General features: G+C 38.9%; 4 protein-coding genes across 4 annotated transcripts; 1 reads left to right on the top strand and 3 right to left on the bottom strand.

Moving 5' to 3' along the window:
- Nucleotides 1–138: 138 nt before the first annotated feature.
- LOC111600565 (U3 small nucleolar ribonucleoprotein protein IMP3) lies at nt 139–973 on the bottom strand. Its single transcript, XM_023316749.2, has 3 exons — nt 761–973; nt 496–707; nt 139–432 (listed from the first exon to the last, which is right to left on the bottom strand). Exons 1-3 carry the CDS (start codon nt 895–897, stop codon nt 236–238), a joined length of 546 nt encoding a protein of 181 aa, XP_023172517.1. The 5' UTR covers nt 898–973; the 3' UTR covers nt 139–235.
- Nucleotides 974–1,049: 76 nt separating this feature from the next.
- On the top strand, nt 1,050–1,899 carry LOC111600564 (anaphase-promoting complex subunit 10). Its single transcript, XM_023316748.2, has 2 exons — nt 1,050–1,263; nt 1,340–1,899. Exons 1-2 carry the CDS (start codon nt 1,125–1,127, stop codon nt 1,792–1,794), a joined length of 594 nt encoding a protein of 197 aa, XP_023172516.2. The 5' UTR covers nt 1,050–1,124; the 3' UTR covers nt 1,795–1,899.
- A 71-nt stretch (nt 1,900–1,970) lies between these two features.
- Nucleotides 1,971–5,276, bottom strand: LOC111600566 (ras-GEF domain-containing family member 1C). The gene is made up of 6 exons (XM_023316750.2): nt 5,103–5,276; nt 3,911–4,880; nt 3,083–3,844; nt 2,879–3,022; nt 2,618–2,823; nt 1,971–2,558 (listed from the first exon to the last, which is right to left on the bottom strand). The coding sequence occupies exons 2-6, from the start codon at nt 4,736–4,738 to the stop codon at nt 2,321–2,323; spliced, it is 2,178 nt and encodes a 725-aa protein (XP_023172518.1). The 5' UTR covers nt 4,739–4,880; nt 5,103–5,276; the 3' UTR covers nt 1,971–2,320.
- Nucleotides 5,277–5,800: 524 nt separating this feature from the next.
- On the bottom strand, nt 5,801–10,411 carry LOC111600547 (digestive cysteine proteinase 1). The gene is made up of 5 exons (XM_023316692.2): nt 10,069–10,411; nt 9,873–10,007; nt 6,958–7,176; nt 6,688–6,896; nt 5,801–6,590 (listed from the first exon to the last, which is right to left on the bottom strand). Exons 1-5 carry the CDS (start codon nt 10,162–10,164, stop codon nt 5,888–5,890), a joined length of 1,362 nt encoding a protein of 453 aa, XP_023172460.2. The 5' UTR covers nt 10,165–10,411; the 3' UTR covers nt 5,801–5,887.
- Between the last annotated feature and the right edge of the window lie 33 nt (nt 10,412–10,444).

Raw genomic sequence — 10,444 nt, 5'->3', positions numbered from 1 at the left:
CCGCGCGACTTACATTCGGCAAATTCACATTAACGCTCCCTGCGGCGGCGAAAGCAAACCCGAGCTGTTTGGAAAATTCTTAGACGTTGAATTTTAAGTTTTCTAGAAAATAATCTAGTTTTCTTTTAATTTAAATACTTATTTTAATTACAACTTAAAGATATAAAAAACCAAATTTTGAGTAATACAAAATTGGAATTTCATATATTGTGCTTAAATACGATAAAATGGGTTTTTACATTTGGAAATCATCACGCATATCATTGTAACGCAGAACGTGCTCCTTAATTTTGGATCCGTCAACCCATGTAACAAAATCTTGCAAATTCCGAGAGACTAGAAAAGCGGGATCCTTGACCATTTCTGGGCCTACGCGCACATGGCCCTGTTCAATAAGGTCGGTGGCGTGTTTAAGGTTCTCCGACATTCGCACTGTAAGTGTGTATGTGACCCATTAAATTTTAAATAACTATTTTATGTCTAATTTGTACTCACGTTTTACCATTACCACGGGCAAACGACGACGACAAAAATTACTAGCACACATTTTACTGGCGGTCTCTAGACTGAAATGATCATTGGAAACACCCAGGGCATGGAGTTTGTTCATTAGCATGGTAGATGCCTCAGCCTTGAATGGATCCGTTGCATCAAGCTTGGCTATTTTCTCAGCAAGCTCTCTAACTTCACGCGACAATTTATTATACCTGCGTAAACATAAATAAGTCACTATTAAAATTGGTACATACTTTGTACATACTTTGTGTAGTCCTCTCGCTTTTGAATGTGATAGCGCCGTAGGATTTTATTCTCATTGCTGCTGTTGTCCACTTTCCATGTGATGAAATCTACTTTTTTGAGCAACTTCTGCTCGTGATATTTAAGTTTTCGCACCATAATTTAATTTATTTAATTTTCTATGCTGCTCTGCTTGCCATGCACATGTGCGTTGTTATGACGTAGTGTTGGTAAACGTGGGTTGTGGTCTGCGTAGCCGTCAGCTGTTTTTGTTTGACAGCCAGTGTTGGAAATTGTAAAAAAAAGGTTTGCCTGCGAAATGTCAAGCATAATTGAATAAATATTTGCGGTTTTGTTTACGTTTATTAAAAAGCGCTGATCAAAGTATGGCAGCTAGTATTGATGAAGAGTCCACAGCCAAACCATCTGTCACCAGCGAAGAGGATCCGCTAGCCGAAGAACGACTTGGCTATGTACGCGAAGTTGGTTCACAAGCCGTTTGGAGCTTGTCATCCTGCAAGCCAGGTACGTTCTGCATATAGGAAAACGAGCAAGAGTAAAAACAAAATATAATTTAATAATTTTCATAAATTAAATCTAGGTTTCGGGGTAGAGCGCTTGCGGGATAATATAATGGACACTTACTGGCAGTCAGACGGCCAACTGCCTCACTTGGTCAACATTCAATTCCACAAGCGCACCAACATTAGCCAGATCTACATATACACCGACTACAAATTGGACGAGAGCTACACTCCATCGCGCATTTCGATACGCTCCGGCACCAACTTCAACGATCTGCAGGAGCTTCAGGTCATCGATCTGACCGAGCCCAATGGCTGGGTGCAGATACCCATTAAAGATGGCAATGTGAAATCGCTGCGCACTTTCATGCTGCAAATCGCTGTAATTTCTAATCATCAAAATGGCCGTGATACTCATATGCGGCAGATTCGGGTTCACGCCCCCTGCGGCGGCGAAAGCAAACACTATCCTCTCGAGTTGTTTGGCAAATTCGGAACCGTTGACTTTCAAAAATTTGCTACCATACGTTAATTTAAAAGAAACTATAATCTATAAGCTGTTTTTTTTCACTCTAGTATCCATTATAAATTCGTTTAATATAACAGTCCCTACTTGATTCACTCATTTTGAGTTACTTTTTATAGCTATTTAGTAAAGAAAACTGCAACATTTTATTAAAATGTCCTCTGATAATGGAAAGCAGTATAATATTTAGTACTCTATGAGTACACGAATATATTATGCATGTGTAAATTTATTGGAGCTTCAATTTGAATACAAATAACCAATTGTTTACAATCAGCTTAATATGTGTATGTGATTTTGTGTGTTGGTGTGTACCCTAAAGTCTTAAGTACAAATTAACAAATATGATTGCGTTCTTTATGTTAAATTATTATCGTTATTATCGTTATTGCGATTGCAAATGCAACATGGAAGTATCAACAAAAAATAATGTGTACAAACTTTATGGAAGCTTGTGCGAGGCTCGAATGGATTCGATTTTCGCCCTAAAAAAATATGTTGTCTTATGGTATATTTCGAATAATATGTTCTATTACTTTGCAGTTTTCAGCGTTTTGTAATGGTCTCTCTCTCCAGCATCAGTTGGTGACTCGCACTCATATGAAGCTTTCTTAAGACCGTCCTCAGTTAAAACTTCAGCCTTCTGCAAATAGGCCACAACGTTGGCCAACTGCTCGTAGGGGCAATCAAGTTGTTGACATTTATAAAAGTTGCGCAGCTGTGTGCCAAGAAGTGTACACTTCTCAAAATTAAGGAATCCATTAGCAAATCTAAAAATGGATTAATTATTAAGGTGTAAATTTAAGGAATTTAATATTGATGTGCTTGCCTAGTTGGATGACTCTCATGAATGGCGTAGATATCCTTTAGAAATAGCGAGAAGAATGGTATGATGGCACGTTCAATTTTATTAGCTGTTTCGCGTTCGGACCGCCAAATGGCGGCTTTCATGGTTGATCGATAGTTTTGAAAATCAGAACTGGGATTCATTTGATGTTCCAAGCCCTCAAATTTGGTTGTCTGCAGCTTAGACCACTGCAAGAAAATATAGTTTATGATCCAGTAATTTTACTTTAAGAGTTGCACTTACAGTTTTCTTAAGCCGTGATATATTTGTCGTATTGAGAGCTGTCAAAATAGCCATCAAACTGTTAAAATTTCCGATATTAAAACATTCCAAAGCTGTTTCAATCCAGAACTCAATCATCTGCGCACGCTGGGACTTTTTGCCAAGCTGTTGATGGGAAGAGAGTAGGTTAATAACGTGCATTTGATGTGTGCTGGACTTACTCACCTTGAGTATCTCCGTGGCAGTTAATGAGGAGAGCTGATTGAACCACTGCACGTAGGCTTCAATGCTTACATCAGCCTGTTTTGCTGAGGTGCAGTGGGAGCCTAACGTGCTGGCCTTTGTTTGTGACATGCACACTTTAAATTCGCCGTTGCTTATCAATTCTATAAACTCTTCCAGTCGTAACTGCGAAAGGTAGGCATATTCAATGGCATAAAGCTGGTGTGCCAATTCAAATGCGCTGCTGCACTTGGTGAGCACATTATCTGTTTTATAAACATTCGCAGCAAAACGTTTTAGTGACTTAATACTGCTCTGTCGCCCCAACGAACTGGCCGAGGCCTGCTTGGCCAGCATATACTGTAGTTGTGAGCGTCGACTTGCATCCTGGCGATCAAGTGTGTCGGGCAGGCAATCAAGAAAGGAGCTTAAAGCTTTGTTGCCGTTCTGTTTGCGCAACTGTTGAAGCAGTGTCTCGTTCCGAAAGTCATTGGGGCATATGCGCAACCAGTGGCTCAGGAGACGCAGGAGCTCATCTTCTTGTCCGTGGCACTGTTGAATCAACATGGACAGCAGTTCTTGCATTGGTACAAACAGACGAGCGCATAATATAAATGCTAATTCCATGTCCTCGTTTTTGCAGCTGGCCAGAAGCGAGACAAGTGTGCTCAAATTACCAGCGGCTGGCAAGTCTTTGGCATAAGCTGGCGTTGTTTGGCAATCGTTAACTAAATCGCATGGCTCTGTGATTTGTAGGTGCGTGCTCTGTAAATGGAATGCCATTAGAATTGATTTCTATTTATTATTATTGTTGATGCATTGTGTCCTTACCAGCATAGCGACCGACACGGCGTCAGCTTCATCAGCCGAGCTGGGAATGTCACAGTACAAAGAATCTGTTTGCGTGTCGCGAACATTGATTTGCGTATAGGGCATACTCATTGAGACGCTGTGGAAGAGGCCGTCGTGGCCCGAATCGCAACTGCTTATATTCGAGCTCTTCTCGCCCAGGGTTGTGGCAGTTGACACATTAGAGGCAGAGGCCGAGCCAATCACTTGATCCGAGCCGGTAATGGCAGAGCTGCTCGACATGAGTGAGGCATTTGAAAAGGTTTGATTCAATTGACGACCCAAAGGATCACCAGCTCTATTTGGCTCCCCATCAGTTGTTGTCTGTGAAGAGAACGTGGAGTTCGAATTTGTCCGATACTTCAACGCATTCTCTGGCGTCGCACGTGCCAATGCGTTTTGCTGTTGAACTGGCTGCCAGATCTCTTTCTGGTGTGACTGATGGTTGAAGTGCTCTTTGGTTTCGACAGTTCGTTCGTCCAGCACCTGTCCGTTACGGGAGACCAGCACCTCCTCGGTGGTGGTTAGCGAGGATTTAACAGTCAGCGATGTTTCCACTTCAATGGGCTGTTGCGCGAGTCCAGCACGAAACAGCAACTGGTTCAAATGCTCTACAGCCGGCATCTGTCCATCGAGCAGAGCGCTCTTAATGGCACTGGCATCATCCGCCGGCAGGCCATCCAATTTGACCGGCACACCATTGATCAGCAGCACCTCCTCCTGTTGCACCGAAGACGACGTTTCGCAGTCCACAATTTTAACATCCTTGCCGAAAAGAGATTCTACTGCATTCATAATGTCTTCGTCCATTTTGAAGTTTGATCAGTTAGTCAATAGTAGGGTATATGGTAATTAATTAGGTATATGATGTTGGCTTTGTGTTGGTAAAATGCATATGACCCTGGGGGTTTCTTTGGATTAATATCAATGCACTAGACTAGCGAGCACATTTCTGCAATAAGGAATTCGAATTAGGCAATTAGGCAACAAACGCACACACAAAGAACAGTTTAATTATCAATGAAAAATGTTGAACAATGGGAATTGTTATTGAATAAAACGAGAACGTGAATGAGAATTCAGCCTTGTGACACGGGGGTGACAACGCCCACCACTTTCCCAAAAAGTGGGTTGGGCATTTGGGGTCTGTTTTGTTAGAATTGTAGCTACACACCTGCAGGAACAACATTAGGTATTTGCGTTCCAATTCACGCACAATTCACATTTTTTATGGTGTTTGCATTTTCATGCACATTAATAGCTCGTTTCTGTTGCGAAATAAACAGTTTACTTGGCGACTATTTATATTTATTTATTTATTTATTTCCCACTCCAGCAGTGTTGTGTTGTTCACGAATGAGTGAACAATAGAACATGAGAAGAACCACTTGAACCAGTTGACTGAATGATAACGTTTTACAGCACTAATAACAACTACCCGAAACTTTGCGCTCTGTATTTGCTTCACACTCGAATGAATTTATACTGTTTAGTAGATTGAAGCAAAAAAAAGAAGCCAATATTTACCGAATTTAATATATGAAAAATGAAACAACTTATTAATTCATTCATCATTCATTAATCTTATATTATTTGCTGGCTTAAATGAAAGCCGTAAACGCACATTTTACAGCCATCACAATCTTTTGTAACGATGCAGCCCTGGACTCTCCAATATGATAATTGGCGGCAAGTTTTGAAAGTCAAAATAAATGGAGATTTCCACTTTTATGATTAAATCAACGATTTATATTCCTTTATTAATCAATAATAAAAATATATGAAAATAGCGCATTCATTTATTGTAATTAATAAACATGACCTTGAGTTCTCTAATCATATAAAAAGTGTTAATTAAACATTAATCAAGTCTTAGAACAATAAAATTTATTTGTTTGAAATTGTATAACTTTTCTTTCAATACATAGACAAATATTTAGCTATAAAGATATTCTGTCATTAAACAATGGGATAACTGCACTCGGTGGCAATGCCGCAGAAGTTTTTGCCACGTGGCAAGCGGAAGTAGCCTTGTTCGCCCCAGATCGTGTCCCACGAATTCTTGATAATCCAATAGTCCTGTCCATTTTCGGAACCGTAACCAACGACCAGAACGGAGTGATTTACCTCACCCTTGTTACATTCCTCATCCGCATAAATACCACTCTTGTACAGCAGCAAGCTCTCCAGTCCGTACACCGAGCAAGCCAATGGACCCTGAGTAGCAATCACCGTTTTCATGGCTTTTTCATCCTTGGGTGGAATAGCTGCGAATCCGGTGATTTGTGCGCCAGACAAGTTACTCTTGTACTTGCAATTATCCTTCCTATCCACGTAGGGATATTTGCCGCCAACGGCAATGCCATCCTGCTGCTTTACAAAATTGAAGGCATACTCCTGGAAGCCGCCATCGCAGCCATCAAGACCCAGATTCTTGGGGCCGCAATCGACCAGATTCTGCTCCGACAGATTTGGCAGTTTACCCGTTTTCCGGAACACGTGACCCTCAATGGCACCAGTTGCGGCAAACGACCAACAGGAACCACAGTCGCCCTGGAATTTGACGGGCGTGACGCCGCCCTTCTCACGCCAATCAAAGGAGTCAGGCACCTTGGCATTCTTATTCAGCTTGGGTGACAGACGATGCGCCTTCGCGCTTTCTCTGCAAGACAGCAGAAGAAGACATCCCAGTTGAGCACATAATTAGTTTTTGCTATTATATGTCAAAAGACTTGACTTTGATTCGTGCGTTCACTTACTCGCCGGACGATGACTTCCTTAAGCCAGTCAACTGCTTGAGGAACTCAGCATTCGTTAGATCAGCAAATGCATTCACAGCCAGCTCATAGGTCTTAGCTCCGCCCTTGAAGGCCGCATTGGTGGCATCAACCAAGCTCTTTCGTGCACCAAAGATGCCCTCTCTCAACTGACGATCAGCTGCCGAGGCATACGTTTTGCCAGATTGCGCCTATTGAACAGGCAATTTGTTAATCATTAGCTCTTTTTTGGTATTACTCAAATGAACTTACCAAAAATTCACCAAAATCTTTCACATTTGTGATCACAGGCGGTGAAGGCAATCTGCTGGCAATGACTGAGACCGTTTGCTGCAGTCTATTTGCATGCTGTTCCAGATTTGATCCCAAATTTGCAGCAAAGTTACCACCGAAATTTCCACGAAAGCCACCGAACTGAGCAGAGGCTAAGGCCACGAACAGGGTTAGGATTAGCAACTGCCTCATAATGATCTGTGAGCATGAGAGGAAGGTTTCCAAAGGTTACATAAATTTCTATGCAAGACGGTTAACTGAGCTTCAGACCAGAATTTGTCTGTTCTCAGAGAAAAGTATTTGAAATGACATTCACTCTAGAGATTGCATATATATATATATATATATATATATATATATATATATATATATATATATATATATATATATATATATAAGGTGTACAAAAAGTCACAAGGTTTTTAGAAAATGAATAAGCTTTTAATTATTTTTTAATAATATTTAGTATTTCGCAACGGGAACTGTTGCCAGGCTACACAAAAAGCATTTATTGAAATTGATTGTTAAATTCTGAAATCAAGTTTCGCCAGTTAATTAGGCGTCACCAGGTTTGTGTTTATGAACAAATCAAATTAAACGTAAATCTTCATCAATGTGCTTTTTTTTATCATTATCAATGCAGTTTGCTGCTGCTGCTTTATAATTTTCACTTGAGCGACGATTAGCCTGCGCGGTAAAACCAGAAAACCTTGCACCTCATCAGATCGAGGTGATTAAAAAAAGCAAACATTTTATTGACATGCGGTCGCTGAGCTGACTTGCTTTAGAGTTCAGTTAAGTCAGATATTATGCAATTATTGAAAGCACATTTCGTGCTAATTATTTAAAATGCATTTCGCTTTGTTGCTTAATCACATTCAATTAACACACTCCAACAGGATTTAGTAAACATTAGAATTTATACTATTTTAAAGGTTTTAAGTCTGTTGAATCCGAATCGCTTTATCTACTTTTGAGTTTCTGTTCTTGATTATTAAAACTTATTTTTTTAAGACTTTATCATAATATCTGAAAGCACTGATCTTCGCCTTTGAAATTTTTGAAAAGTTATTTATTAAATTGTTCCTTTCTACCTCTCTTTCCCACATTTATGCCTCTCTTTGGCTAGTCTCTTTCAACGCAAGATAGTTCATTAATAAATATTAATTTTATTTTTTTTTTCAAAAATATTTTGTAGCTAAAAAGCAACACTTTAAAATGCCGTCTATTGTTTTTTTTTTTTAAATTTCCACTTTATTGTAAAGATTTTAAAAGTTTTCAAAAATTTCGCTTTCGACACTTTTCTCAAAAAAATCTCAACCACAATTCACTTTCTTTCATAATCACACTCAAAACTTTTTGTCACTTTTATATTATATTAAATACACATCTATATATGGTCTATTTGTATGAGCTATATGAGCTCTTCTCTAGTATTATAAATAACCTTTCTGTGCTGTATCGTCAGTAGCAATGCGAGAGCCAGATGTTAGGAATTGCGCTTTTAAAGCTGCGAGCGTCGTCGGGGCTTGATTCTGGGTTTTCATGCAAATTTAATTAGAAATGTTTAATACGAAAATTTATAAGCCAGTCGCCCCTCGTCTCAAGTTATATGTATGCATATGTAAGTCACAGATATTGTAGAAAAACTGGATGCTCTTACATTTTTGAGTTGTCTCGGCGTTTTTAATGTGTTATGTCTACTGGTTTTTGGGATATATTGACACTAATTAGCGACATGTATAATAGCAGCAGACCTACGATAAAACTATAGATATATATGTATATATTTTGATATATATCAATATATAGATATAAACATTTGTATATCTTCTTTCAAGAAAGCGGAACGGGTTCTTTGTTTGAGTAAACAAATACAAGAGTAGCTCCTAATCAAGCATGTGTACCAGGTGAATACTTTTCACGGGGACTCCCAATTGTATAGATATGTTATTCTGTAAAGGAGGATACTACTTATATATATATTAGTTAAGTTATAACAAAGTTTTGAGCTGTAACTTTACCTTTGACTTACTTTCAGCAGCAGCACAGCTGAATACATAATTAGTTTTTGCTTTTATTTATCAACAGACTTGGCTTTGATTCGTTTGTTTGGTTACTCGTCGGACCATGACTTCCTTAAGCCAGTCAACTACTTTAGGAACTCAGCATTCGTTAGATTCGTTAAGTTAAAGCTTCGCCCTTGAAGGCTTAATAACCCAGCGTAAATTGCAGATAAACAATGGTTCGTTGACATAAGAGGTAATTTTTGGTGAATATTTTAGGGTATGCAATAGGACTTCCAACTCACAGCTCTAGCAACATGTGACTAATCATGTGAGTCACAAGCTGATTCTGGATTCTTCAGTGCTAAAGCTCTTTATTATCTCTCTATTATCATCTTCTGTTTCCACATAATACGTATTTTAAATGGCATATTAATTCGTTGTCTTGTATTAGATTCAATTAGACTGGAGTCGCTCATAACTGATTCCATTCCGAGATGAAGCCAGCAGCTGTTGCTGCACAGCATTAACTTTGCCATGAACATCTTAAATTTGCTTAAATGTGATTGTTTATTTTGTTTTATTTAGGTGTTCATTTTAAATGTTAATTGGAGCTTTGCATAATTTAATATATATGTATATATATATACATATAATTTTTGAGTTGTATAAAAAGCTGGTTAAGATTCAGTTCGTTAATAAATAAATTACGTAATGCATAATGTATGCTGTAAACGTTTGTTATGTTTTGTTTCCTTGTTCTATATATAAAAAAGAAATACAGTTTGCAATTTATGAACATCTTTATATATTATAGTATCTTCAGTATGTCATTTACAGTAATTTAACATAAATAATTAATATACGATTATAAATACAACAAATTCAGTTCTTCTTCAAGGGACGCGGCGTGAGCTTTGGCTCCTGTGGCGGCTCTCTAATAGGCGTTGCCTCTGGCAGGAATATAATGGGTAGACTCAGGTCCACAGGTGGAGCTGCCCAGTTCTCAGTCATGGCGAACCGCTGCAAACGTTTGAGAGAGTTATAAGCTGTAAACTAGGCTAAGTAATATTTTCTGACTTACTCCACTGGGCGCATATATTGAGCCACGTTCGATCTGAGGATGGGCTGACGCAACAGCCAGGATCAGTGCAATCAGAGCTACAGTGATGACCTTCATATTGTTTAGTGTGTGTTGCTAAGGATGCTTGGCTAAGGAATGTTCTCACGATTCGAATGCTGTGCTTGCAATGATTCTGCATTGTGGAGGATTTTGCTTATATACAAACGCCTTTCGCTTTGCCAAACGGATGCAAAAACACAAAGTGCAAGTAAAAAATGTTTATTTTAAATCTTTAAACAATTGAAGTACTCACAAAGCTTCCGTTGTATGAATCAGATTAAATTTATATTGCAATTGCTTGCTTCCTTCATTCATTTTTCACTTTCGATTGCCACAG

Source organism: Drosophila hydei, unplaced genomic scaffold (genome assembly GCF_003285905.1).
Source record: "Drosophila hydei strain 15085-1641.00,03,60 unplaced genomic scaffold, DhydRS2 tig00000060-arrow-pilon, whole genome shotgun sequence".
Taxonomy (NCBI): domain Eukaryota; kingdom Metazoa; phylum Arthropoda; class Insecta; order Diptera; family Drosophilidae; genus Drosophila; species Drosophila hydei.
This window is presented reverse-complemented; position numbering and strand designations above follow the sequence as displayed.

Bases quoted from the DNA above. Each gene is read 5' to 3' on its own strand.
- LOC111600565 (XM_023316749.2), bottom strand. From the start codon at position 897: ATGGTGCGAAAACTTAAATATCACGAGCAGAAGTTGCTCAAAAAAGTA. The intron at 708-760 runs GTATGTACAAAG...ATGTTTACGCAG, and splicing joins AAGCGAGAGGACTACACAAA to GTATAATAAATTGTCGCGTG. The intron at 433-495 runs GTGAGTACAAAT...ACACACTTACAG, and splicing joins GCCCGTGGTAATGGTAAAAC to TGCGAATGTCGGAGAACCTT.
- LOC111600547 (XM_023316692.2), bottom strand. From the start codon at position 10,164: ATGAAGGTCATCACTGTAGCTCTGATTGCACTGATCCTGGCTGTTGCG. The intron at 10,008-10,068 runs GTAAGTCAGAAA...AAACGTTTGCAG, and splicing joins CAATATATGCGCCCAGTGGA to CGGTTCGCCATGACTGAGAA. The intron at 6,591-6,687 runs GTAAGTGAACGC...GCTGTCTTGCAG, and splicing joins AGGAAGTCATCGTCCGGCGA to AGAAAGCGCGAAGGCGCATC.
- LOC111600564 (XM_023316748.2), top strand. From the start codon at position 1,125: ATGGCAGCTAGTATTGATGAAGAGTCCACAGCCAAACCATCTGTCACC. The intron at 1,264-1,339 runs GTACGTTCTGCA...AATTAAATCTAG, and splicing joins CTTGTCATCCTGCAAGCCAG to GTTTCGGGGTAGAGCGCTTG.
- LOC111600566 (XM_023316750.2), bottom strand. From the start codon at position 4,738: ATGGACGAAGACATTATGAATGCAGTAGAATCTCTTTTCGGCAAGGAT. The intron at 3,845-3,910 runs GTAAGGACACAA...TTCCATTTACAG, and splicing joins CCGTGTCGGTCGCTATGCTG to AGCACGCACCTACAAATCAC. The intron at 2,824-2,878 runs GTAAGTGCAACT...ATTTTCTTGCAG, and splicing joins TATCACGGCTTAAGAAAACT to TGGTCTAAGCTGCAGACAAC.